Here is a 27,759-nt window from a genome sequence, read left to right on the forward strand (position 1 = left end):
CAAATGCTCTGAGATAAACTTGTGACGGCGAACTATATACTCTGAAGAGAATAGAAATGTTTCTTAGTATAGAATCTTCCTTGCCACCAACGACTCAAGTCAAAATCCAAGCGCACTCTCTCAAAATTCGCAACCCGCATATCGTGTGGTTCCTCTACTGATACCATTGCATCAGGGAACAAGAAAACACTCAATCTTAAACCAAGGTGTAAGAAATAACCAATCAAATGGCATACCAAGGCTATACGAAATTCAGTACTTTTATTGTTTAGGATCGAGGTCCTAAACTTGCTTTATCATCTAGCCAAATATCGTTTGTTTCAACTTTTCCTTCTCTCCACTGCTCTCACACATGTCACGGAACACACCCTCTTGTTGCCAGAGCTCCTTGGGAGTTCCAAACTCTGCAACCTGGCCGTCTGACAGGACGAGAATACGATCAAAATCAGCAATGGTGCTCAGACGATGCGCAATGACGATGAGTGTGCTGTCGGTAAACTCCTCTCGAATGCTGCGCTGAATCAGGGCATCGGTAGCCATGTCGACGGCGGAAGTGGCCTCGTCAAGTACCATGATCTTAGGACGTGCCACAATGGCACGAGCCAGACAAAGGAGTTGTCGTTGACCCTGAGATAGGTTGCCGCCAGACTCAGAGATTGGGCTTGATAGATCTCGGAAGATGTTCGTATTCTTGGCAGCAAGTGTCGAGGTTGCCGCAGAGGCGGGCTCATTAGTGGGTGTCACAGGCTGTGAGTCGACAAGATGAACACGGCCCAGTGACTCGCGAAGCTCATCATCTGTATTGTCTTCAAATGGGTCAAGGTTGGATCTGATTGTTCCTGAGAAAAGCACAGGATCCTGAGAAGATGTCAGTCTTGATGTAGCAAAACCAAAAACGAATACACATACCTGAGGAATGATAGCTAGGCGAGATCGCAAGCTATGCAGGTCGATTTTGGAAATGTCCAGGCCGTCAATGGTGACGCTACCAGAACGGGCTTCCAAAAATCGGAATAAGGCGAGAGTCAGAGATGACTTTCCAGCACCTGTACGCCCCACAACACCGACTCGCTCGTTATTCTTGACGTCAAAGGAGATCCCCCTGAGGACAGGTGGAAGGTCAGGGGCATAAGAAACCTCGAGGTCCTTAATCTCCATAGTTCCGGAAGTAGGCCACGCGGCAGAAGGCTTCTCTCCCTCAAGCGACTCGGTCTCAAGCTCGGTGTACTCGACAACTCGCTCGGTTGAGTTCATATTCAGTTCCATACCAGCATAGTTTCGAATGGTCCAGAGGATACTCTCGGCAAAATCCATGGCAAAAGACAAGGTGAAACCAGCCAAAGCAGCGTCCATACTAGGGCTCACAATGACAATTATTCCGACGATAGTCGAGAATAGTGTACCAATAAGACCCATACGTAGACCCATCCAGCGATTCACAAGCCACATGTAAGAGGTGATGATACTCCACGAGTCAAGCTTCTCATACATCCTGTCAATATAGACCTGTGTCTTCTTGTAGCCTCGGATTGTCGACACTCCCGCAAGGGCTGCGTTGAAGAGCTCGAAAACTGGAGACTTGCAGTTACTCTCGAGTCGTTTTAGTGGTCGCGCACCATAAAGATACCTATTACCCAGTAGAATACCGAGCCCCAGTAGAACTATAGCTAAAGGGATCACGATGCCGGACGCAAAGAAGGCGGCCACACAGACACCGACCAGGGCTAGCAAGTTGGAGATGAACTGAGTCCAGTCCAAAGTGATACGGTTATCGATGATGTTGAAGTCGGACGAGAATCGATTCAGAATTCTGCCGACAGGAACAGTGTCGAGCCATCTGAGAGGAGTATGTAGGACAGTGAACAGCATCTTTTCAAAGAGTGATCGGCTCGCTTTGATAGCAAGGAAGTAAGCCCAGAAGAATCTGAATGTGCCAACAATTGCGGTAGCACCGGAGATGGCGATGTAGATCCATAAGTAGTACTTCAAATCGTAGTGAGTCCCACTAGCCCTGAACTCGGGCGCAGAGGAGTACGGGAAATGTTGAAGTGAGAATACCGAGGCGTGGCCATGTTGCTGCTGGATGCTGCCAACTGAAATACTCTCGTCGACATCACCGGTCCAAATTCGAAGCCACCATGCTCGGCCTGGCATTAATGTTAGCAGTAAACTTAACCATAGATTTGTAATGCTCACCAAGAATGCCAACTTCATATCCAAGAAAGACAAGTGCACAAATACTCCAAAGGACAACGCCGCCACTATCTTGCAGATAGGTCAGATAGACATGCTTTTTAACGACACCCCTTTCCCGAACTTCTTCCTGGATGAACTGCTTGGCGTTCTTGGAGGGCACTTTCTGCAGCGCGTTATTCTCGTTATTCTCGTTATTCTCAGCTGGGTCTGTGATTGAAGCTTCCTCGGAATTAACAGCTGTTGAGGAATCCGTAGTCTCATCTTCAGAGGCTTGCTGAGCAGTCTCTTCGTGCTGGCGAATCTCCTCCAGGGTCCCGTCCTTGATAAATTCAGAAATCAAACCAGCATGCAGAGCAACACCTTCACCAAGCTCTACTATATACTTCGCCTTTGACTGCACTAAAGCAACGTGGTGAGTGACGAGGATTCGAGTACGTCCCTTGCAAATATCGCCCGTGACACACTTCTCAAAGATATGGCGGCCGACATGTGCATCGACAGCACTAAAGACGTCGTCCATTACCAAGATATCGGCTCGCGAGTAAATGGCCCGCGCCAAAGTGACGCGCCATTTCTGGCCGCCAGACAGATTGATGCCGTTTGCACCGAGCTCCGTCTTGTCGCCATCTGTCAAAATCTGCAGATCCTTCTTAAGAGCGCACACATCAACGACCTGGTTATAGCGTTCTTCGACGAAAGGGAGTCCAAATAAGATGTTATCACGCAGAGATGCGCTCTCGAGCCAAGGAGTTTGGCCAACATAAGCGATAGATCCGGGAATAATCCAGTCGCCGAGGTTTGCTTGGGCATCGCGACGCTCTTCCGGGGCGATGGTGTTAGGCACACAAACAGAACCCTCCAATACATCAGTTTCACCAAGAATGGCAGAAAGAAGTAAACTCTTTCCTGTGCCGGTCTTTCCGGAAATCACTGAAAGTTCACCAGCGGGGAATCTTATGTTCAGACCCCTAAGGATGAACCTATCCTCGTCGGGTGTTTCGTCATCTTCGGGCCAGGCAATAGATGCGTCTTCGAAGGCCACATCTGTGCCTTCGGAAAGCGTGTTCTTCATCTCGGGACCATTGAGATACGTTTGGATTCGCTTCAAGGAGACAAATGTGTCAACTCCCATCGTAATGAGTTCTGGTAGCACACCGAGCGAGACTTCCAAAGCCTTGAAAATTCCAATGCTAACGAAGGCAACAGAGGGCAAAAGTTGACCGTTCATAACAGCATAGACAGCAAGGGATGTCGCAGCAAGCAAAATGGGACTGACGACCCAGCATCCGAAGAGACCGGTATCGACAACAAAAAGTCCCCATAAGGTCTTCAGTTCCCTCTCTCGCATAGCCAAGATGCGCTTTTCCCAGCGACTCTCTAGGGCAGCAAACTTGATCTGCCTCATTCCAAGAAGAGCTTCATTGACCACAGCTAACTTCTCATCGCGGAGCTTCATCAACTTATCCGACCTGGACAGCAATTCTCGAGAGAAGTAGGTGTTGGCGGGAAGAGTAAGACCCCAGGCTATCAGACCAGCTGTGAAAGGAATCCATCCAATCAAGCGAACCAAAAAGAATGAGAAAAATATCAGTTTGAAGACGCTGTTAATGATCAGGAACTGGAAACCCGTGAAGTTTGAGATTCGCAACGCATCGACACCAACAAGGTTGACAATTGCTTGCCGAGACTTCAACACACTTGAGCCGTCATCGGCATCTTCTTCATTTTTCTTGTCTTCCGCTTGGTCCTTTGGCTCGTCTGACTCTTTTGACTTATCCGCAGACTTGACGTTCTTGCGTCGAAGCGACTTTTCGAAGATCAGGGTTGACAACTGGGACCGGATAGGGAGAGCAATGCTCGCAAACGAGTACCAGAATACCCATCCTTCAACCCACTTTGACACGTCAGTATCCGGCAAAAGGGATTACAGGAGGTACTTACAGCATCTAAGAGATTAAAGCCAGCCATCGCAAAAATCAAAATCCAGAGCTCCAAGTTGGATGCTCCGGACAGTCCTACATCGCGCTGTTCGAGAATGTTGATCACGCGTAACATGGTCCAGAAAGGTAACAAGGCCAGTATGTTTCGGGATACAGTAAGGGAGAGCTGCACCATAAAGGAACCTTTGTATGCCCAAAACAGGGAGCGGAAGAGACTGCCCTGAGGTTTAGATGCAAGCCAGTCCTCTTTCAAATCAGCAGCTCTCAGCGTCCGGTCTACATGGGGAACGTCGCTGGCATCCAGATCATTCTTTTTGACCGCAAATGAAAGGAGGGGGTCTACCCAGGACCACGTGTAGCGGCTGAAAGCAGAAACAGTCCATTGCTCATCGACTTTTTGGCCTTTGAAGAAGACATCAGGTCGGCGTGGAAGTAGCACACTGACGAGGCAGAGAAAGATGACTGCACCAACATTCACGGCACGAAGAACAAGAGCAACTGTGTTGGCTCGGGTAAAAAGCTGAGCCTCCTTAATCAATTGGGGCACAGTAATGGTGGCAACAATAAGAGAAGACCCAAAAAGCCACAGGCCAAGATCGTGGACCTTTACAGGTGCATGATGGGCACTCAAGGAGATGGCATGGAGAAGAATAAGAGCCTGTTTAGAGAAGAACGTCAGTGACTATTGCATATTGCCATTCCATTCCAGATACTCACCCATGCCCCAACAATGAGCCAATTCTTGAGCAAAAGCGAATCTGACTGTGAAAGCGAGTGAAGTACTGAAATTGCAATCGATGTTCCAAGACCAACGGCGGACAATGCAAGGATGAAAACTTTGGGGAGACGGTTTGAAAAAGCGGCCAGGCTTTCAGGCGTACTCTTGCCATCGGCATCCTCATAGAAGTTGTCCCGTGCAGTGCGCTTCCGTAGTTGGTTGACGGCTGTGGCTACAGCAGGCGTAGTGGCCAATGCTACAACAACAAGGCCGGTGCCTGTCAAGATCACATCGATGTTATTGGGCACACCCATGATTGAGGTTCTCTGAGCACAGTTGCTGGAGAAGAGTCGTGGGAATCAATGGCGAGAAACGCCGGAATATAATCTTTGTCGCCACCCTCTGCTATCGTTGTTGTGTTGGTTATACTCAGTCGAGTTATAAAATCTTAAAAGGGCCAAGCTAGAAACAGTCTATACATTTGACGTGTTCCGAAATGACGAGGGAAAAGAAGGGAAAGATGTACAAGGATCCAGCACAGGTTTTAAGAAAGATTCGAAATCAGTCACGCCTTACGCATGTAAGCTGGCTGATGCCGCTTCAACGATTTGTAAAAAAAAAGACGGGGACCGTTCAAACCCGTGGTGAGTGTGTTGAGTCAACGTCAGAAAGGCTCGGTTAGATAATCAATAGGTGCGGTTTTTGGATCGAGTTTAGTCTTAGTGCTTCGAGGAACCGCTCGATCAGGGTTGAGAGAAAATAGTCTGGGGGGTTGGTAGAGGGGCAAGGATCCGATTGCGAGATATCTTACAAAGGTCCATTGTTGGGAACCTAGCAGATTTGAAAAAGTTCCTTTGATATCAGGTTGCCCATGACTCTTCACGGCGAGCCATCAACGAACCATAAAGAGTATAGTTCGTTTCTAATGCAAGGTATGATGTGCAGAACGTGAAAGCCATAGTGTGGTATCAACGGGATCCGGCTATCAAGTGTACTTCCTAGTACAGGTCTACAGGATACTCCATATCACTCGGCACCGGGGCTCTCGGGCAGGATCCTTTGACAGGCGTCTTTTGTGTCTCTTGCGTTAAGCAAAATGAGGCCGGCATCGTTCAGTCACCGCTCGTCAGCCACTAGAGGTGACAATGCAGGGTCTTTTCGAACCCGCCAATCAACACGACAAACCATTCGTGTGGTTGGCGGAGACTAACAAGGTCCACCACGATCAGCAACCATCTTGAACGATACGGAATAGATTTGATGAGGAGGATCTGGCGAGGTTGTGTCCAGAGATAGGCAGTAGAATTGATGCCTTGGGCTCTCGACTTAGCTTCCAGGCAGTAGTTGCAAGCTGCCTTAATATTTCGGTTGAAAGAGCATTTTCGCATCGAAGTTGGCGATTAACTAAAGAATTTATCCAGAGCGTGATGTAATACGGAGAGTCAAAAAGTCCACCCAGCGGAGCGGGTTGGGAATGCCGTTCCCGGGACGTTTGGCCCGTGCGGAGATCGCTAAATTCAGTGGACATCTGGAAGGTGGGCCCGGCGAACCGTTTATGGAAGGACCTTCAACGAGCGGGCAATAGTATCCCGTCTTATCCATCCCCATCGAATTGCCTTGGACAAGCAGAGATACAATTGAATTAAACATTGTATATTGTTTCAGGAAAGCCAGTTGACAGATGCGATCTCAGAGCGGGCAAGGTCAGATACTAACAGCTTCAATGGATAGTCAGTCTTGAGACTGTTTGGATGCTGTATACGGAGTCGAAGACCAAGGTAGGTAGCCATTGTCAAAATTCATGATCAACTTGGCGGCATCTGTTGTGACCCTTGCTGAACTATATCAACACCCATCCAGAGTTATCGGCGACGTGACTCATCAAGCCAAACTTAGATGGTTTCCTGAGACATGCATTATTGGTTGGTGCATGATGTAGACAGCACCCATACGAGATCTAAGACATATACACAGTCTAGAAAATATCAGGAGTCTGATACTATCGGGCATTTAACGAAACTTTTGAGTGACCTCGGAATCAAATATTCCAAAAGTATGGCATTATCTATCGTTATGCCAGGATTATACCCTTGATAATTGTAGTAGTTCAAGATAACTTCTGATCAGTACTCCGTACATACTGTAAGGATCAGCTAGGCGACTACCAAACTTCACATGAACCGTTTATAGCGGTACAAGGTTCCTCTGCAACGGCTTGACTGAGTAACTATGTATGGTGTACTCCCTAACTCCGTACCTAACAGTCCTTTGCCAATTGACAGTAGGGTATGTGAAGGGACTGTGAAAGGCTTTATCTATTGTCTACCAGATGAATGCATACTTTTTTCAGACTTCACCTAGTTTCATCTCTCATTCTTGGACAATTTGCACAAGTCTATCCAACCCGAGTAAGGCAGTACAGAGAGATGTTAACATGGAGGGAACACCGAGGGCGTGTCTATGCATATTGACGATATTGGCTCCTCTTACTTATGTTAACATCACCACAACGACCTAAAAGTTTCTCTCACTTCGAACAGACGCCACATGTTTCAAACACATGAAATCTGGATAAGATCGAGATCGATATACTTAAATGCTCGAACTTGTAGTGGAACAGCAGAACTCCACTCCTCATCACATCCACACCATGAGACGATGCCGCAATGGCAAAAGGCGATGACGCCTTCCACCTTGTACCGCGGGCAATTATGGTCGTCCATGATACCCCAAAAATGGTTCCAAAACAAAACAAAAAATTGGCGCCTTCGGAAGACCCAGCTTCTGGTTGACCTTTGCCCGCTTCGGCTTCTCCAACCTCGGGCTTCCGTCCGCTCTTCCCCGCCTCCGCCGTCAATGAGTGAATGGATGTCAAGAGCCAGTAGTTCATTGCATGAGTAAACGTCCACCATGACCGGCACAAACTCTCGGATGCCAATGTCATACTCATTCGACCTTCGTGCGCCCATCAGAAGAGACAGCGCAACCACTGTGTTACCGATCACATCTGCAACATCGCCGGGCTTCTCCTGCAACTCGCCGGAAGAGTCCACCACCCAAGACAGTCAAGATCACGATGATGCCCAATCCCAAGGATCGGGAAAACGACAGCGGCGGCTTACCACCACCGACTTTACTCGCAGGAAACGCGCTGTGACGGCCTGTCAGTTCTGCCGTGTTCGTAAGACAAAGTGCGATAATGTTCGTCCGACATGTGGCTTTTGTGTGCGACATAGAGCCAAGTGCATCTATTTAGACGCAGACATTGAGATGGGGGATGAGGGAATGGAAGACGCAGTTTCAAATCGTCAGATACTGGACCGCCTGGATGAAATAAAGGAGATACTCCAGAAAAGCAACGACTCACCTCGACCTTTTTCAGATGTTGAGCCTATGCTCACTAATACCGAAGCCCCCCAGACACCTGCAGCTGGCAGTCCATGGACAAGGTTCTCTGCTGGTGCACAATACGAAACACAAAAGGGATCACAAGTGCAACCGCATGAACCTGAACGACTCCCCTTTGCTGCTCTACGTTGTGAATCCCTGCTTCAATGGCCGGCGCTCAGCAACATTGTCCCGAGCGATGCCCGTGACATTGACTCGTTCCCACTAAGTCCGGAATACAAAGAAAGCAGTGTACAGAGACCGAATAGTACTGGCAAGGGCATCGATGAATCCTCATTTGTCACCCTGTGCCGAAAGTTTCTTGCACATGTGCATCCCCGAAATCCGGTTCTGGACGGACAGCAACTCATGAGGCATGCTCGTACTACAGAAAAAAATGGTCTGAAATGGGACACTCCATCCTGCCTCGTTGTAAGCCCGCCACTTCTCTTCAGATACTATCAACCTGACAATTTTAGCTTTTGTCATGTGCTCTGGCTGAATATACTGGCTTTTGGATAAAGCCAAATGAGTATCTTGTCCCGCCAACTCAGGAGCAGCTTCGGCAAAGAGACGACCCCGACCAGGGTCCCAGGGCTGAACCATACTATGCAGCGGCGCAAAAGAGGATGGGTCTTCTTGGGAATACTATTGAAGATATTCAGTGTTTTGTCTTGGCGACCATCTTCGAGAAATTTGCCTTTCGCCCGTTGAGGGCGTGGTACTACGTTCAACAAGCCTGTTCCCGTCTGGAGATTCACCTACGCCAGCGTGGTGAAAGACCCCGAGTTCCTTTTCGGCAAAACAACCCAGCAGACTATCATTTAGAGCAGAGACTCTTCTGGACCTGCTTTCGAGCAGAAAGGTTAGTAATGGCCACCAATATATTTGGTAGTCGAGTGTTGATTCGTTTGCAGTGAGCTTGTCTTTGAACTAGGATTGCGACCAAGTGCCCTCGAGAGCTTCTCGTACCCAGAGCCGCTTCCAACACCCCCGGAAGGCCTATTAGCTGGAACTGGGCAGACTCCAAGAAGTGAAGGCTCGTATATTGATCAGGATGAAGAGCAGCGCTCTGTCGACGAACGAGGGTGGTACTACTACCTATCCGAGATTTCCATCCGGCGTACGGTAGACGAGACCTTGAACCTTTTGTACAGAAATGGGGAAGAGTATTGGATGAAGCACCCAAGGTACTTGATTCGCCAGTACCATGAATCTGAGCAACAGATATCGCAGTGGTGAGTTTCTACTTGACTCAACATGGGCCACGAAGCTGACGCACCGAGTTTCAGGCACTACCATCTTCCTGCTGCAGTTCAGTTTGAAAACGATAAACTTCCAGAAGAGGAATTTGCATCTGCCCTTCAAGGCAGGGCATCCCTTTGGCAAGAGTATACACTTCGCCCTATCTTTTATTACCTGCTGCACTGTCATCAAGATGATCCTGTCTTTCCTCAGATGCATACCCTTGCGCTCAAAGAACTCGACATCTGCGCCAAGATGATCCATCGCCTTTCTTTCCAAGGGCGTCATGGCGGTACATGGCTGATATCTCGTAAGATCTTCCTAGGCGCATGTATCGTTCTCTCTGCTGCCTCTAATCCGCACCGGATTCATCCTCCCCATCAGTGGCAGATGCTCATTGAACTTGCAATACATACACTGGAGCGTTGGGCAGTGGATGCTGTTGACGTTGGGCAGATGGCCGACATTCTGAGACATATGTATCACCAAGTATGAACAACAAGGCATCAACTCAGTATATAAGTAGTGATTAAACGATCTCCTGATATCCATAGCTTGTTGCAAACTTCAATTTTTCATATAAGAGATCACCAGGTCCAGTATACTCTGGTAGAGGTGATGAAAGACCCTGTAGGACCAATCACACTTGTTTGTATTTTACCGGCTGCGTCTGACTATCGTCACAAAACTTTGTGTAAATCATGAAGTTCATTTGTATTCAATCTGGGGATCATAAATCGTTACTGGCTAAGATACTAATAAAGAGATTCCTGAATGACGCTGAGCCTGAGAAATAGATTGCTTTAAATACATATATTGTTCAATGAAAGCAATAAATTGACAACCACACACACAAAAAGAGATACTTTGAGTCTCCTTGTCTTACTCGTCGTCGTCGGAATCGTTGAGAGTCTTCTCAAATCCCTCAAGGGGGACTGCGGTTTTGATGTAGTCGCGGAATCCACGGCTCATCTTCACAACTGCCCTGAGATGCTTCTCACTGATTGTAACCCGCTCAAGATTCTCCTCTTGAGCCTCATTCTCGGCAAGAGCGAGGGCTGTTTGCATGGCGTTGCGGATCTCTCGCCCATTCCACTTGAGACTACGAACATCCTGGCTGTTCCACACAAAGTCTCGAGCCGCACCGGAGACATGGATCAAACCGTTTGAATCTCGGCTCAAGCGGTCAAAGTTATGAGTCCAGATGCGCTCACAGTCCTCGTGAGTAAGACTCTTGTAATGCAATGCGACATGAATACGGCTGAGGAATGCCGTATCAAATGACTGAACACGATTGGTCGTCAGGAAGAGAACTCCCCGATAGTACTCGAGGGCTCGAAGGAACACAGATACAAGGCCGTTCCGGGTAATGTCCTTAGAGCGGCGGCGCTCGAGGTAGATATCCGCTTCATCAAGAAGGACAAGAGCACCATAGCGTTGACCAAGCTCAAGGAAGTAGCTCAAGTTGGCCTCAACATTGAACGAGTCAACGCTGAGATCACCACTGGTGAGTGATATAAGAGGCCGGTTGGTGAGCTCGGCGACGCATTCAGCGGTGCACGTCTTTCCAACGCCGGGTGCACCATGAAGCAGGAAGATTCGGCCTTCTCCCTTGTTCTTCACAAAGTCATTACCCCAAGGGGACAGTTTCCCGTCTCCCAAGTCAGCAGCAAACTTTCCAATCAAGGCCTTGACAGTCATCTTGACCTCATCGTCAAGAACAAGATACTTGAAAGCTTCCTTGTCCGTCTTCAGCTGCTTCAGGTTGGCGATGTTTAAGTGACCCCATCGTCGGTCGCCAAGTAGGAATCCTGGCATAGTCTTGCTGCACACAAGATAGAAGAGGTCACTATCTGGGGGAGAGTCTTGGGTAGGATCGAGGTCTTCGAATCCATGATACGGGCTTTCGGTGCTGTAGCTTGGGCGGTTTGCCATACAGGCATCGCAGCCACATCGCGGGAGATCCTTGGGAAGATGGTCCTTGGAAGGAGGCGCGGTTTCGTTGTAAACCGGGATACGGTGGTAGCGACCTCCGCGCATGTTATCGGGTCCTTGATTATAAAATGTGTCAAACCCGGGGGCATCACATATAACGCGACCGCACATGAAGCCGGTTGGCCCACGGCATTGTCTGTTGCTGGGCCCGGAATTCACAAGAAGTCCCTCGTAATCCATATAAGTTGGTCGCTTCAAAAGCTCCCAATAGAGTCTGCCTAGGGCAATGTTCTTTTCCTTCATTGTCAGTCCGCCTTGGGCTTCGAGGTCTTCGGGCCAAAAAGCTGCAGGAATGATGGAAAGGCTCCCGATGGCTTGCTCACCAAGCCATGGAGAGAGGTTGTAGCTGAACATGAAGCGATTGACTTTTGTACCGTTTGACTCGAGCATCCAGCAATTAATGTTGTACACATCACAGGAGTTGCTGTTTCCCTGTCCGATGGTGACGCTGCTAATGACATATGGGGTCCAGATATCATAGCGCTTTGCGTAGAAGACTTCGCCTGGCTTGAGCAGAAGCCAAAAGAGATCAAAGGTAGCCCTAGGGGTAGCAAGTTTATGACGCTCCTCTTCACGGCGGATCTCATCACCAAGGTTATCGTCAAGAAACTTGAGGAGAACGTCAATATGCTTTGAAGTAGTCGCGGCGTAGTCAGAATCATGGGCCAATGGTTGGTTATCCTTGTAACGGGCGAGTTCCTGTCTATGATGGTAGAGGACCCGGTAAGGGGCATTGATTGTGACAGGCTTGCCGTCAAAGCTGACGTACGGATAGTAGGCTACCACAGCCTTGAGGGCATTGACAAGGTGGTCTGAATGAATGATCATGAAGGGGCGGGAAATTTCTGGGCCAGGCACTTCGGGATCTTGACCTTCATCTGGGTAGAGATTGTCGTAGCGATAGTCAATGTTTTCGAATGCTTCAGTGATCGGTCTGTCTTCCTGGTCTCGAGGTCCTCGAGACCGACGGTGGATAGGAATGGGGGATCGGCTCCGGGGCAAGACCTTCGTGATGATCTCGATAACAGGCTTCTCATCTCCAGTTGCATCTTCATCGACTACGAGGTTGATATCGCCATTGAAGCCATACGGGGGAACATGCTTGAAAGCAGCGTCGCTCTGACGGCCTGTCATACGGTTAGCTCAATATCAACATAGAGAATACATGGCTGAAAACTGACATTCTATGACATTATTTTGCCAGCCGAGGTACTTGACCACATGAAGGACGTCTGGTACTTTGCCATCGATCTTGAGGATTTCTGGTTTTGGGGGCACCCTGGGCATAGAGGCCATGTGCGGACCATGTCTGTATCTTGGCCTGGACCTAGGGGGGATGTCCTCGAAGCTGACGATGGAGCTGGTGTCATCGCCGTCAATGACGTTGACTTCGTGAGGCTGAGGAGTATCCATGATGATTCTGAAGGACAAACAAACCTGTAGAGAGATACGAAAGACACAGGAGCCAAGAGACAGTTTATGTCAAGAGGGTCTGACGGTCTGAGAATGAGCTGACCAGGAGAGAAACTGTGAGCATCCTGTCTGCTTTATAGAGTAATTGACCAAGCTGTGTAAGCTGAGACTGGCCTATCACGGTGTTGAGAAACATTTCACCCAATCAAGGAGTTCCGCCATCATTAGCTACGATACCAGTCAAGGCAGCAACGCCTAGTTTCAAGCCCCGGCCTGTTTGCCTTGAGCAAGTGTAACACAGTTCTAGAGTAGCCTATAGGGAGACAACAAATCCTAGGACCTCAATTCTAGATGATAGAAAGATTTGGGCAAGTTTGCCTAAATTCCCTAAGCTTAGGGGGGGTCTTTGACGAGTTTATTTTGGCATCCTCTGTCAAAGTAGCACTTGGAGTGATGTGGAGATATTGGGCATGCCAGCTGCAGCACAGCCCTACGCAGCCTTAAGCGGCATTGCTAGAGGTCAAAAGTGGATCTGTCGTTTGATGTGTGGGGATTTATAGCGTGAAGCTATTGTGAGGGTACATATGTAAGCTCCCAAGTAAATTCATTCACTCTACAGAGTAGGGACTATCCCTAGGTTAGTAGACCTTAAGACAATATTGGGTATTCTGCGCACCTTGACTTGAGGTCGCTGTCACAGTTCACACTGAAGAACATTTCTGAAATAAGCCCATCGGTTTTGAGTTATTCAAAGGAATTAACTCTCAATTCTTGGTTACGTGCAGAAGTAGGCTGCCATCCACGAGGTTGCACCGCCTTCTAAAATGCCCCGTAGTAAGCCTTGGGCCACCTTACTTATGCAGCTAACCATCGGGACTAGTCCTGTGTGTTCCCGCAGACCCATCTGGACCCAGGCAAGCAAGCCAGCCGAGAGCTCTCAGTACAAAGGGCTCTCCTGATATGCTTCCGTCGGAAGTGGATAACTTGACATGTATGTGATGACTCTGCGGACCAATTCATCGAGAGTGGCTGCAAAGTGAGCATCAGTCCCCTGAGTCAATCCATGATGAACCAGAGCACGAACTAGAGCGGCGAAGTGTCGACGATAACCTTTCTCAATTTCAATGTCTGCCAACTGTTGTTCGCTGGGCCCTCTTGTGAGTATCATCAAAGGTGAGCGTGGAAGCTCGTCTTGGTCGGTGGTTTCTGTGTGAGCATAAGGCTGTAGCCGCTCATACGAGGAGCAGTTGTTCTGTGCAATGTACTTCTCGAAGGGAAGCAGAATATCCCGAAAGCCATACTGACAGCCGGTGACGTCGATCAGCCATCGTTCCCCTGATGAGTCCAGCGTCGCTTCAACAATGGTATGGAACTTCCTGTCTGCCATGATGCCATCAGGGGGGTGGAATTTGATAGTGAGGGGAGGATTCTGGATCTCAACAACAACGACATCCATCCGAGAGACAATTCCTAATCGATAGCTATCAGCAAAATGACCCTGATCGGAAGAAACGGCTAGACCTACCGGCCAAGAGACCCCTAGCCATCGGACCAAGGAGAGAAATCGACATGGTACACTGGTTTACTAGAAGAGCAGCTTGTTTGTGGTCTTTAATACTTGTGAGGTGGTTCGGGAAAGGATGGCGCTCAATTCGATTCGGGGTGTGTGTGAGGACCAGAGTTCCGTTGACTTCGTCATGTTTGATTCTTGTCACATGAATGTCGTACACAACCTCCTTGTACGCCAAAATTGCTGCTTTGAGTAGCTTGGCTGTACGTAAAAGAGTTTTGCGTCGTTGTAGGTTGTAGCAATACTCCTGATGAGCTGGCTCGTGAGCTGCCTGGCATCTGGGGCTGCACCAGAAGGTAGTGACAGCATCTCCATCGTGGTATTCTGGAGCTCCCATGCAATGAGAGCAACTCACTGTTGAAGCCTTACCACAGTGAGCGCAACTGCCCATTTCGAGTACTTGACAGAGGATGCTTGAGGTTGAACAAGTTGGGAATTGTTGTGGATGTGAGAGTTTAAAAGGAGAAGAGCAGCGAGAACGTGAATCACGAAGAATAAGTAAATGCCTGCGCTCTTGGTTTAGCTTGGTCTCTTGCCAAGTATCTACTTATCAAACAAGGATAATAGGAAGGCACAGGTCTTCTTAGGTACTGTTTTAGTTATGCACAGAGTAAAAGTTGACCTCTATACAGAAAACAGCAACGGATAAGTACCTGCCACTCGCGTTTGACACGGGCCGCAACAAACAATTTGAATTTTTACGTTTTTCTACAGAAATGAGGCAGAAAAGCTATTGTGAGTTCATTGCTATTCATGATGCCAAATGATTCAATACGACCGAATAGGCGCAGCCTCTATGCTCGATTTCCACCCTATAACGCCGTCCAGCTTGTCCAAAACTCCACCACTTTTAGTACCTACATAATGGAGATACAGGAGAGCCCAAATCAGAGAACCCCAAGTTCCTGCAATCAAGTAGCGGCGGACTTGTTCAGTTCCCGCCATTTCTTGCGTTGGAGGTGACGTTGCTGGCGTGCGCGAGCAGAAACTTACAACACGTCAATGTCAGCTTGCACGCCTTGGTCCATCCATCATCTTGCGCAATGCCGAGTTTGATGCTGACATCGCCAATCTTGTCACCATCAATCTTATATGGCAAGCTAAGAGGTGTGCCAGTTGCATCTGTTTGCCTATGCACATACGCGCCCAGCTGTCGCACAAGCTCCAGGAACCCAACCATGGCGTTATCAAAGCGTCGATGCATGAAGGTTAACCCTAGAGGCATATCTCCAGAGCTGTACAACTCGAGCACATGCTTCTTTGGGGGTGCATTGACAGCGCGACTACTTATTCGACTGGAAGAAGGGCTTGGTACTTCGTATCGGATGATTCTTGACGTGCTTCCCATAGGCTGCGGGTCATATCCATCGAATCTGTAGGAAAGTTTGTCCGCAACGGTAACCAAAAGTAGCAGGGCGTGCCCCCATGCGGCGTTAATTTCTGGCCAATCTACCGGTTTGTTAGAGAGACGGCCAAGTCGAAGGCCGTTGATTGTCGCAAAGCTCCCATCGTGGCTGATACAAAAGGTGTCATTATATACGTTAGATCGCTGCAGCTTTTCTAGGAGCTGGGAGTCGTTGCTGTACTTGGCGTTGATGCTGTCCTTTTCCGCCTGGAATTCACCCATCTTGGTAGCAAACTCGTTTCGTTCCCTCCAGAACTTCTCCTCATCTTTGTCAAGCTGCCGCGACTCCTCCTCAAGAGCTACAAGCTCCTCATCTAAGGAAGTCTTTTCCGACTCCAGCTTCTTCAGCTCTTCCATAGCTGTTGCTCTATCCTGCTCAGCTTTTCTCAGCGCTTCCTCTTGAGCTCTCATGTCTTCTTCGCTTGGTTTGTTTGCTTTCGCCTCCTTCAGGTGTTTAACATAGGCGTCTCTTTCGCGTGAAGCAACCTCTAGCTTCTTCTGTAGGCCCTCAACCAGCATTTCCGTACATTCAACGCAAATAGGGTGGTCTATATCGGATCGCGCAGATAAGATTTCGAAAAGTCGGTTGATCCTGTCCATCTCGTTTCCAACAGGTTCGTCGACATTATCCCCATTACTTCTGGCAGAGCTGGCACGGCGCAATGATGTTGGCATAGCGGGAGACTCTGTAGGCTGGCTCGGGTGAGTCATCTGGGACTCTGATAACAAAACAAAAGACATAGAGGAATCGCGGGGATGCCCTCCATGATTGCGCTTGAACGTCGGTGGCCCAGTATTTCTTGAGACCGTTTCGTATAGAGACTTGCGCGCTTGCTCTTGTGGTTGCGTAATCGGTGGGCTCGTCACAGATGATTTCTTGAGGGTTTGGGGAGATGTAGATGCTGGAGAGCAAGGTCAGATACGTGCGCAGAAAAAGGATTAAGCCACATACAAACAAGCACATCATAGGCAGCTGGATTGAGGTCCTCGAGGGATCCGTCCAGCCTAAGAGGCTGGCGGCATTTCTGGCAGTTCATACTTGGGTTAACGAGCAGGCATTGTTCGAGACTGGTTGCTCGACGAATGCGCTGTACCGAGCTTTTAAAGAAGCGTGATGTGTCGTTGGTGAGAAAGGTAGGGAAAGTAAAGAAATGGACAGAGTAAGGTGTAGTGGATGTCTTAGCGGTGACGTCGGGTTATGTTTAGCACTGGGAGCCCGCCACAAGCCAATGCGCAGTTGATCACAGGGCCCGAAATGACAGGGACAAAGTAAGAATATATAAGCTGTATAAGGACTTCATTGCACAACAAGTAAACAAAAGAAACTAATTACAAAGAAAGAGCTATCACAGCTAAGCCTGGCTTTCATATTCTTTCATAAGGTCACTTGAAGTCATCAAAAGGTTGACAGCGTCCACATGATAATGGATGCATCCCCTACATTGAGCTATAGTTAGGTAGTGAACCCCGCCAAATTGATCGATAAGATCCACATGGATTCCAGCACTTTACGCGACGCACGGCCCCTGATGGCGCGTCTCGGCGCGTCTAGACCCTTCAGTTGCTCCTCCAACGAAACATCGTCATCAAAGAATGCAGGAGCCATCAAATGGAAGGCTACCATGCATCCCCATAAAGGAAATGTCACAAAATCATGCATGATTTGATGCCGACAAAGATTCCTCATTACGATAGTGACAATGGAACCCCCCACAAAGAAAAGGCGACGGGGCTCTCCAGCTCAAAAAGAGGTTCAAGATGAAAGTGACGATGACGAACTTGCCTCACATCCTCAAGAGATTAGGATGCGCCGAGACCCTGATATTCAGCTTGCGCTCAAGCGGGCGAATGCTGACCACAAACTGCAAGCCACAATGGCTCATATTATCGAAAAATACAGCCGGGACTTTGAGGGCATCGGCGACGAAATCGACATGAAAACTGGAGAAATTGTGGTTAACAACGGTCATTTGCGTAATATGCGTGATGAGGGAGACGTTGAAGGACTATGGATGGAGGGCGACAGTAACATCGACGAAGATGAAGGAGTTCTGCTCGAGGACCTTACGGATGGATGTTCTGATAGCGAAGAACCAGTCAAAGAAGTCCAGCATTCTCGGAGCGACCATCAGAACAACCAAGAATCAACGTTTGCAGAACAAGGCACGCCAACGAGCCAAAGGACTCACAGCGAAGTGTCCCAGGAAGCACTACAAGCTGATACAGATACGACCATATATCCCTCACGAATTAATAACGCCATGCTGCATGCCAGCGAATCTCACTTCGGTCCTCCACCCTATGGACCGGGTTCGTCAGTTGGGTTCGGGCCAACTCCAGGATTTGGGCCCTGGGGAGGAATGCACGGGTTTCCTATGCAAGCCTGGGGTCGGGACGATATTCCCCCATATTTCAACATGCCACCGAGTATGCCAGGGCCTTGGTTCACTGGAGGCAGATACGACTTCCCTGCTCATAACGGACAGACATCGATTTGGAGTCGCAACCGGGCCAAGAAGACAAAGCGGGCTGGCTCTATGAAAGCATCCTCCAAGCAGGCGATGACCAGAAACCCTAGCAGCTCTCGTGCGGAAGAGGATGCAGTTGCAGATGATCATCACAGATCCGTGTTTGAGCAACAGTCACGTGATAATCAAGAAGATTTGGCCCCTGATAGAACTATAAATGATACCGACGAAGACGATGACTTGATTTTCTCTGAGACTACCGTGGTAGCGTCGACCTCTGAGGCGAGTCTTGTCCTCCCAACAAAAGAATCACCTGCGAAGGACGAAGTCCATCGGCATTCACAGGGGGCACTGGAAGAAACCAATGGAAATGTTGCGAAAGTGCCCCAGCAGAACGACGAAGAAGACGGTTCTGGTCGGAGACGGTCTCGCCGACCGAGGAAACAAGCTGAGTATATGGGCAAGATCTCATGGGACGATGCCAAAGAATGGCAGAAATCAGGTCAGAGGTTGAGGGTGGAGCTATACAAGGCTGACCCAGCCGTTCGCAAAGACTTCGAGAGCGTCGATCATGTCGGCGATGAGTGTGCCTCGTCCTCGGAGGAGCTTCGAGGCAATGCGCTGGGAACATCAACACTCGAAAGGGGGACGACCTCCCAAAGGCTGGTTATACCAGATTCACAGGACACCGCGACTCCTTTCAACAGCAGTGCTCCTGAGGCACCGGAGCGCAAGGTGGCTAACGACAGACTCTATGCTTCTGATGTACCTACCGTTCCTAGCATGGAGCTTTCAGACGACGAAGCTCCTCTTGTTCTTTCAAGGATCCGAGCACCAAAGCGCCAGGCAGAACCCCGAAAACCTCTATCGCCACTTATGCCAACAGATGATCGAATTCGAAACGCTGAGCCCATTGTACATGTTACGAGGTCAACAAAGCCCAATCAAAGAGCAACATCCACAGTTGAGCCCACGGTTGGGGGTACGCAGGACCAGACTATAGAGCCTCCCAAGCGCAGGCGGGGAAGACCCAAAGGCTCAACACGTAAGGCTCAAAATAACAATACTGTTTCTAGTACGAATGCCATAGCAAGGGGCCCCACGGCGCCTCAACAACATGATGCTGGCGCGCCAAAGACGTCAAATCCCGATATTGAAATTGAGTCGGAAGATCACTCGACCTATGGTACGAGGACCCATGATTGTCCGGATCGCGATGAAGAAACCCTACCGAAATCGGATAATGATGTTACAGAGACTGAAGAGCGTCCAGTAACACATCATCTAACGAGCGAACTCAAATGGCTCCTCAAGACAAAATCCAAGAGCCCAGTGTCTTATAGACCACAAGCTAAAACTTCAGACGAGACCATCAAGCCTCGGCGGTCCCGGGAAAGGCTCCAAAAGTCCAGTAGCAGCGCAGACGAGTCAACAGAACTCAATGAGGAAATTTCAGATGGCCAGAAGGAACAGCCGCCACTTGGGCTGTTGCAGGAACCAAAAATAATTCCCGGGGGGCATATGGAAGCACCGGAGTCCGTCATAACCGTCGGAGACGACCAGTCATCTACAGCTTGCCCTTCCTCCCCCGGCCATGTTGAAGACTCTCCCAGCTACAGCGATCACTCTGATGGTAATGGGTCTCGTCTTAACGACAACTCCTCTGATTATGCGCCTCCTCAAGACGAAGCTGTACATGATGAAGAATCTCTCCCCGAATTGCCTCGAAATATCATGGTTCAAGAGGCATCGACACCACGGAAGCCGAAGGATACAAGGGCTCTCCTTACAGAACCCACTTCAAGCTCTCACAAACCACACACCCCTCGTCATGCTTCCATTCGTACTACTCGTGCACCATCATCACGCCGATCCCTCCTCTCATTTGTGTCGGATTCGGAATCGGACGCCGGTGAGTTTCGGGATGAGTTAGCGCGCAGAGTCAAATCAACATCAAAGACAGCAAGCGTTCGTCCTTCAACGAAGAAGATTTGGCGAGCCAGTGCCCTAACTAGAGAAGTCCAGCGGACGCCCAGTAGAAAGCGTTTCCGTGAAATGTCCAGTCCTACCAGCACTGTTAAGACACCGGGAGGCACGTTACGAACTTGTGGTATAGACGGTTATCAATGTGGCCGAGACTTTTGCTTCTCTTGTATATGAATGGCCATTCTAATCTCACAAATCACTTTTGGTAGAGAAGACCATAGAAAATAAAGCCTTGTAGGACTCAATATACAACAAGCAAACATAGCGCTGTGGTTTTATTTGATGCGTACGCTACTCGAGAAAAGCTGACCCAAAAGCATGAAAACCTCCAACTTCAAAGCTAAAAAAAGGTTAGGAGTGTTGGTGATTAGATTAGCCCTCGATCTCAACGTGCTATAACCCTCAGAACCTTGAACGCCGAAACCACATTGTCTCATTCCACATCGCCACTGTAACAACGTCCGAGATGATGCGGCATATCGCGCAAGCTTCTCCTCACTACATCGAACCGTTTGAATCATACGTCATGCTAGGGCTATAGGATATTCTCATACAGCCCCAATCTCATGAAATCCATCTCACAGGGCCACTGAGTCGGCGCGCTTTCTCGGCGGAAAGGATCGAGGCGGATCCAGCTAAGATATTCTCTTCCCAGTATGGGTGTATCCTATCAGGGATGGGAGACCGACAAAGGAAAGCAGTAACCGCCAGTCCAGGGTATTATGTTTAAGGGTTGCCACGAGATAGATCGCCAGAGATGATGAGTGGTGGAGAGCTACGACTCCAAGCACTCTCAAGACTTGTTGGCAGCGCCATTAGCAGCTGCAAGGTGTTGCTTGAAAACCTCGGGGTCGCGGACGGGGTTGAAGTAGGGGTGCGCTTGCGCCTCCTTAGCGGTCAAACGCTCCTATACAAATATTAGATTAGATAGAAGATGTTGGAGCTATAAACAAACCTGGTGGTCGTATCGCAGTAGCTTGTCAAGGAAATCGATGGCCTCATTAGAAACAAATCGCTGATTTTCCGAGGTGACGAAGCTATGCCATGGTTTCTTCTGGAATCGTCCGAGAATGTCGTCGTATTGCGCGTCCAGTTCAATTTCGTACTTGTCAATGTAGTCAAACAGATCATCAGTACCAAGAACCTTGGCAATCTTCACAAGCTGGTCCGAGTTGCTGTTTCCATGGAAGAACGGCTCCTTTCGGAAGATCATAGAAGCAAACATGGCTCCCAGGCTCCACATGTCGAGACTGTAATCGTACTCCTGGAAATCGACCAACAACTCTGGGCCTTTAAAATAGCGAGAGGCCACACGAACGTTGTACTCGGTACCGGGGTGATAAAATTCGGCCAGGCCCCAATCGATGAGACGCAACTGAAAACCGTCAGTAAGCTCTACGTCAGAGGTGTCATGCCAGGATGACCAACCTTTCGGTTCTCATGATCGATCATAACGTTATGAGGCTTAACATCTCGATGCATGATACCCTTGCTGTGGCAGAAGTCCAAAGCCTTGAGGAGCTCAAAGATGTAGAACCGGACATCGATGTCATTGAACTTGGGGTAGAGGCTTCGGAAATCGGTATTGTTGACGTGCTCGAAAATGAGGGACGGCGTCTTACTCTATTTGCGGTTGGTCAGTTCCATATTGCCATGTCAGTCGAGAAAGTTGGCACCGACCTGCGCATCCCGAACAACGTCAAGCAAGGCAACAACATTGGGACCTCCGGCCAAATTCTGGAGGATCTTGATCTCGCGCTTGATCTTCTTCTTCTTGACAGGTTTTAGGACCTTGACGACGCATTTCTGGTAGTTGACCACATTGATGCCTTCAAAGACTTCCGAGTACTTTCCACGACCTACAGACGCACAAGAGGTCAATAACTAAGCAGCGAAATGGACGGCGACGGCATACCAATCTTTCTGACGACCTCGTAGTTTTCTAGGGCACCCCAGCCTACATAGTTGTCAGCTTCGTTGTCGAGAGAGTTCTCACGTGGGGTGAGGGCATACTGATGTTAACACTGTCGTAGTCCCAGTAACTGCGGGGCATGCTCTGGTTGACATCGGCGTAGACACGCGCCATGATGGGCAGAGATGGAGACCGTCGCAGGGAGGCGACGCTGGCGGTGGAAGAAAATGGTGTCGCGGGGCGTCGAGGACGGTCGGAGCGATAGAGATACTGAGGATGAGAGGTTGAGGCCGAGGTACTCGTGTGTGTCTAATCTAGCCCAACCCAAGATCTCGAGGCTAAGAGGCTGAAGGGGAGAGGCTGGACCTGCTTTGACTTGGTTTGCAAAATCAAGGTGGGATGGCATTTCAGGTCGGGTCCAGCCCAGCCCAGATTTGCCCCATATTTTTGGCGGGCGGGCTGGTCTATGATTCGCTGTGGTGCTTATCGGCCGCTCCGCGATAACACTGTTGACTGGGCACAAGCACCTCTAAATCAATCACAAGGCAAATAGAGGCAGAGAGTGGCTTGTGCAGGATCCGAATTGAATGGATGCGCCATGACTGTTTGTTTCTGGCATTCACTTCTTATTGACAACGGACTACTAACCAACACAGTCGGAAAAGACTTCAAGGCTGCCGCCGAAACAGTGAAGTGCTTGGGCTATCCAAGGCCAGAGGGTTAACTCTGCTAATAAATGTTACTTTATGAACATCTTGTCACCATCTACATCTACCTAAGCAAAATAATTGTCTAATGCTCAAAGAAGCTAAGTCTAAGGTAGGTCGAGATCATATGTAGACCTATCTAGGGGAGGAAAGAAAACTTAGGACCTTAATCCTGAATGGCAAAAATATTTAGGTAACTTAGGACAGGTTTAGGACATATTTTGCTGAGTTTATTTTCAACACCTTATATTTAGGTCCAAGGTTTCTTGCCCCTGGGGCCCATTTCCTAGAGATATGTAGTTCGCAAACATACTTGTTTCCATTTCTTCTAAGACTCCAGATGAATTCAATATTAAGACCAAACAAACACATGTGCATCACGAATAGGCCTCGAACAAAATACATGGCTTGCTATCTGCTCGAGTCAAAGCGCCTACCTCATACATTCATTGGTCGCCGAAGAACGTATAATATGTGCAAGCTGCGTCGTGAAACTTGTCAAACTGGCCTGAATCGCCGTATCCTATACCACAATCATAGTTAGCAACATATCTAAACAAACTGCTTGCTAGGAAGAATACGAATGAAAGTCTCATGTCTCAGAGAGAAGATTAATTGCTCGACATTTCGGGGCTGCAGAGGTGTCAATATCGGCAGGGGCCAATACTTCGTCCACCTCCAGCCCCGATCCGACTAAGGATGACGATACAAGGGTTTTCATCATAATGAGGTTCGAAACACTGTAGGGAGATTCAACTTACAATCGAGATTTCTTGCCGGGCAACGTTCGAGATTCCAAAAGGAATATGCCCTCTACATCCAGGGAACATGCTCAGTCGTATTCCAGCGAGTCCAAGCCCTTGTCCACAACGTCCCAGGTTCGTTTGCGCAAGTCTGGTTTCGGTTCGGGGCGAGGGCGCTGAGGACCCTTTTTCTTCTTTCGTTTCTTATTACTCTGGAAGGAAGTGGGTAATGAGGAGGTCATATTTTTCGTTTGCGTGGAAGTAGGGGTATCATCACTCAAATCCATGACCTCGCTCGAAGGCGCTGTTTCTTTCGAACCCGGCTGTTTCGCTCTTTCTTTCTCTTTGCGCAGAGTTTCGAGTTCTGAATGTCGAAATATCTCGATTTGCGCATCCGTCAAAGTCCTCTTCACACCATCCGGATAATAGCCCAGGCCATCGTCGTCCTCCTCCCAGGTGTCGTCGACCGCGCCATCGTGAGTTTGGTCCTGGGGTGACGAGTCTACGAATTCAGATCCGAAGGCAGCGACGGCTGTGTGCGAGAAATGGGATTCGTGAAAAGCAGCAAGATCATCCTAGAAGTGTCAGTAAAGTATCAAATTGCGCGTATTTGGGCAACTTACGGTAGAGATGTTGGGTATTACCTGCGCATTTGTTGTACTTTCATTATTTGATTGCGGCATGTCTTGGTTTTTCTTGAACGCGAGATCAGGCATGATTTGGCGAGATTGACGGGAGACGCGTCAAGGCCGAAATTATGTCACGTGCCAATACACCAACATCAATTTGATCCGGTGTGAAAAGACAAATATGTCCTGCAGCCTGCCTAGCATTTTGGCAAGGAAAGTATGTTGTGCGAAGACAGTCCAAAAGTTTGAGGATGGAGCCGGTTGAAGCTTCCGCAATCAACTCAGAGCCCATGGGTAGCTCACTGGGACTTGAGAAGTGCTAGAGCACTCTCAAAGGCCTTCACAACTTGATCATCTGCAAAGCGTCAATATTTGGTCAAAGGATGGGATAAAACATGTCGGGCTCACAATGCTGTTCTTTCCGTTCCATTTTGTCTTCAGCGAGATTCACAAAGCGTCGTCGTGTTTGCAGGCGCTTCGCTGCCCGCTCATCATCGTGCGCGGACGCAGACGCAGCCCAGATTTTAAAGTACTCCTCAGACGTTAGTTTCATCAGTCTGCATCATTGCTCAAAAGAACTCACCTTTGAGAGAGCATCCGCCTCTTTCAGAATCTCCCGCTCCCGCTCATCTGCCTCTTGCAAAGCAGCCTCATAACGCGCTTCAAACTCATCCCAGTCAAAAGGTTCTAAAACACCAGGGGTATCTGGCGGATCAGAATTGTTGGCTTGTCGGTCATCCTGAGGTTCGGGTGTCCTTCTATTACCGTGCGGGTGTCTCTGGATGTTGCTCATGTTTGATTCCTCAGGAGCAGGGACAGTGGGCTTGATATCGTCTTGACTCTGACGGTTCTCGCCGTCTTGTTGTAGTGGAAGTGCTGTATCCATGTTGGGCATTTCGCGTTGAATCGCCAGGGGTGTTGTCGGCCAAGCAACAGGGGTGTCTGTTAGGAACGTGCAGCACTGTAGAGTGAGCAGCCTGGCCAACTGTCTTGAGGCGTTGGTAAGGGGTCTTGAATCTTGTATTTCACAAAATGGCGATTACTCTATTAGAGCTTCCTGAGCTCAGTGAAGGAAGATTAACTCCTGATGCCTAAATGGTGAAGTTACGTATTTTTATCAAAGATAGGTACTTCCTCACTACAACAGGAAGTCTTGAAGTGCGGGTGTTCCTGCATCATTTGGTTGACTGCCTGTGTGGCTTACGTTCATGCGCCACAACATTGTCACTATCATTGCTCGACTCGTGACTTCCATCTTCAACCTCAAAACCTACAAGTCATCTGGCTTGCACTTTCACTTTCAATCGCTTATCTCGGGCTTACGAAGATGCGCCCCGTATCTCCTGTTTTATCACCGGAAGGCTGAACGTGCTTCCCTTGGTCTTCTTTGATCAACAGATAGCGACAACTGCCTTGACGCAGTGGCAAAGCCAGCATGGACTGCGATATCTGTCATCGCATTCACGACGCAGAGCGTCTTCCTTTTCTCTGCACTGTGGACGCCAGGAACTCGCTTCTCGATGGTCGCATAAGCAATGTGGAACTTCTCCTGCAAAACGAGAGTCTCCAAAATGAAATAAACGAGCTATTAGATGAGACGAGCACACCAAACAAGTTTCACAGAGAATCACTACAGGCGCAACAGCGATCAGCCGAAGATAGGACTACCCAAATTTTGGCCGCTGCCGATAAGCTGAGAAATGACATCAAAGCTGCCAGAGAGGAGATCCAGGCCCGGAAAGCTGCGCTCTCTCGTCGCAAGTCGGATATTGCAGCTGTATCTGGTGGCCTGGTTGAGCGCAGAGTGAAACAGCAAAAGGACATAGAAACGGACATTGGCAGACTTAAGTATAAGTGGTCTCGCAGTGCTGGCGATATGGCTCGTACACGATCATTTCTTTGTATGGAGGCAGCCCGGCTATATGGACTTGAACGTGTCAAAGAAGACTCTACTGGCAAATATGAGTATTACCTTGGCGGAATCCCCGTTGTTGATTTGGCCACAATGAACTGTAGGTTCTCCCACGACTATTTCGACTATGTACTAACTCCTTCACAGCATCAACACCAGAGATGATTTCAACATCTCTCAGTCACATTTGTCATATCCTTATGCTCGTATCACACTATCTTTCAATCCGTCTTCCTGCGGCAATTACTCTTCCTCATCGCGACTACCCGCGGCCAACTATCTTCAATCTCTCTGCTTCTCACAGGTCTGGGGATCCAGTATTTCCTAGTCAGACAGGAGTAGGGAATCCTTCTCACTCCGGAGACACAGAGTCTCAGCGTGTTTCACGTCCAAGACCTCTTTTCATTGACAAGCCACCAGCGCTGTTGGCCAAGGAAGATCCATCAACCTTCTCATATTTCATAGAAGGTGTGACTCTGCTCGCCTACAACATCGCCTGGGCTTGCAGTACGCAAGGTGTTTCGATAGGTGATAGGACTCACTTTGAGGACATTTGCAATATGGGCCGCAATTTACACGAGCTCCTCACAAATCATCAAAATGTTGGTGGAAACATCTATCCTTTATCATCTAACAAGAAGGATCCGAGCGCATTCAAGAATGATACCGATACGCATGCCAGCCGCATGGGACAATATTCCCACGGCACAACTTTCTACTACCTCGGCGGAGCTGAAGGCACCGAGTTCAGTAAGACGTTCAAGCTTCCTGGCCCGATCAAATTGGCCGACAAGCTGAAGAAGAAGCTGCTCAGTGAGGCGCCTGCCCCTGACTGGGAAGTTCTGGATGATGATGCATGGAAAGTTGAAGAAGAGGTTGTTGATACGAATCAACCCAATAAAGATTTGCTAGGTAGCGATAAGAATTCCCCGCGTCGGGGAACGAGTGGGTGGATGAAGGTAAAGAATAGATGATATCGTTCTACCAAGAACAATAGACGTAATTACTTAGAGAAAAAATTACAAGTTGACTAAGTAAGAAGTTACGAAGACTGCCTGCCCAACTACCTATGCTCTACTTGTTGTTCTCTTTGCCTTGCAGCATATTAGTACTTCAACACCCAAGAACGGCAAAAAGTGTGGTTCCGCCCGGGATCGAACCGGGGACCTTCTCGGTGTTAACGAGATGCCATAACCAACTAGACCACGGAACCGTGCTGATTGATTGATGTCGATGTGCCCGCGAGATTATTCCCAAGTTGCAAATGTTTGCCAGGTCTATCCTCATGCTCTAGGGTAATGCAACGTTTAATATCAAGGATAGTTTATAAGATAAAAGTTTAACGTCTTTATATTCAGGTATCTTATAATATGTTTTAAATGAAATTAGTTACCTAATACATGTTTGTAAGTGTCATACATACTATAGCGGCGGGATATTGATTACGAACAACTATCGTAGTGTTACGGAGGTCTAATATGGAAATTACCTACCCGTGCTAAGATACTGGCTTGATGACATACCAGAATGAAT

The 27,759-nt window shown here is 48.6% G+C and overlaps 9 protein-coding genes across 9 annotated transcripts; 3 read left to right on the forward strand and 6 right to left on the reverse strand.

Moving 5' to 3' along the window:
• Positions 1-300: 300 nt before the first annotated feature.
• On the reverse strand, positions 301-5,168 carry FSUBG_9129 (ATP-dependent bile acid permease; the record flags this gene model as incomplete). The annotated part of the gene is made up of 5 exons (XM_036687609.1): positions 301-858; positions 910-2,147; positions 2,197-4,090; positions 4,138-4,794; positions 4,854-5,168. 5 exons carry the CDS (start codon positions 5,166-5,168, stop codon positions 301-303), a joined length of 4,662 nt encoding a protein of 1,553 aa, XP_036535363.1.
• A 2,596-nt stretch (positions 5,169-7,764) lies between these two features.
• Positions 7,765-9,981, forward strand: FSUBG_9130 (uncharacterized protein; the record flags this gene model as incomplete). The annotated part of the gene is made up of 4 exons (XM_036687611.1): positions 7,765-8,673; positions 8,721-9,106; positions 9,159-9,479; positions 9,534-9,981. The coding sequence occupies 4 exons, from the start codon at positions 7,765-7,767 to the stop codon at positions 9,979-9,981; spliced, it is 2,064 nt and encodes a 687-aa protein (XP_036535364.1).
• Positions 9,982-10,368: 387 nt separating this feature from the next.
• Positions 10,369-12,894, reverse strand: FSUBG_9131 (TOB3 (member of AAA-ATPase family); the record flags this gene model as incomplete). Its single annotated transcript, XM_036687612.1, has 2 exons — positions 10,369-12,608; positions 12,663-12,894. 2 exons carry the CDS (start codon positions 12,892-12,894, stop codon positions 10,369-10,371), a joined length of 2,472 nt encoding a protein of 823 aa, XP_036535365.1.
• A 937-nt stretch (positions 12,895-13,831) lies between these two features.
• On the reverse strand, positions 13,832-16,906 carry FSUBG_9132 (beclin 1; the record flags this gene model as incomplete). The annotated part of the gene is made up of 7 exons (XM_036687613.1): positions 13,832-14,364; positions 14,420-14,665; positions 14,710-14,788; positions 14,834-14,970; positions 15,458-15,564; positions 15,607-16,771; positions 16,822-16,906. The coding sequence occupies 7 exons, from the start codon at positions 16,904-16,906 to the stop codon at positions 13,832-13,834; spliced, it is 2,352 nt and encodes a 783-aa protein (XP_036535366.1).
• A 663-nt stretch (positions 16,907-17,569) lies between these two features.
• FSUBG_9133 (uncharacterized protein) lies at positions 17,570-20,497 on the forward strand (the record flags this gene model as incomplete). The annotated part of the gene is made up of 1 exon (XM_036687614.1): positions 17,570-20,497. The coding sequence occupies one exon, from the start codon at positions 17,570-17,572 to the stop codon at positions 20,495-20,497; it is 2,928 nt and encodes a 975-aa protein (XP_036535367.1).
• A 619-nt stretch (positions 20,498-21,116) lies between these two features.
• FSUBG_9134 (CMGC CK2 kinase) lies at positions 21,117-22,409 on the reverse strand (the record flags this gene model as incomplete). Its single annotated transcript, XM_036687615.1, has 6 exons — positions 21,117-21,230; positions 21,279-21,698; positions 21,752-21,946; positions 22,004-22,182; positions 22,239-22,280; positions 22,337-22,409. The coding sequence occupies 6 exons, from the start codon at positions 22,407-22,409 to the stop codon at positions 21,117-21,119; spliced, it is 1,023 nt and encodes a 340-aa protein (XP_036535368.1).
• Positions 22,410-23,774: 1,365 nt separating this feature from the next.
• Positions 23,775-24,401, reverse strand: FSUBG_9135 (uncharacterized protein; the record flags this gene model as incomplete). The annotated part of the gene is made up of 2 exons (XM_036687616.1): positions 23,775-24,260; positions 24,309-24,401. 2 exons carry the CDS (start codon positions 24,399-24,401, stop codon positions 23,775-23,777), a joined length of 579 nt encoding a protein of 192 aa, XP_036535369.1.
• Positions 24,402-24,613: 212 nt separating this feature from the next.
• FSUBG_9136 (uncharacterized protein) lies at positions 24,614-25,200 on the reverse strand (the record flags this gene model as incomplete). The annotated part of the gene is made up of 3 exons (XM_036687617.1): positions 24,614-24,669; positions 24,723-24,846; positions 24,898-25,200. The coding sequence occupies 3 exons, from the start codon at positions 25,198-25,200 to the stop codon at positions 24,614-24,616; spliced, it is 483 nt and encodes a 160-aa protein (XP_036535370.1).
• Positions 25,201-25,749: 549 nt separating this feature from the next.
• Positions 25,750-27,420, forward strand: FSUBG_9137 (uncharacterized protein; the record flags this gene model as incomplete). Its single annotated transcript, XM_036687618.1, has 3 exons — positions 25,750-26,326; positions 26,374-27,185; positions 27,328-27,420. The coding sequence occupies 3 exons, from the start codon at positions 25,750-25,752 to the stop codon at positions 27,418-27,420; spliced, it is 1,482 nt and encodes a 493-aa protein (XP_036535371.1).
• Positions 27,421-27,759: the final 339 nt, after the last annotated feature.

The sequence above is a fragment of the Fusarium subglutinans genome (genome assembly GCF_013396075.1).
Source record: "Fusarium subglutinans strain NRRL 66333 chromosome Unknown NRRL66333_c0000135, whole genome shotgun sequence".
NCBI lineage: Eukaryota > Fungi > Ascomycota > Sordariomycetes > Hypocreales > Nectriaceae > Fusarium > Fusarium subglutinans.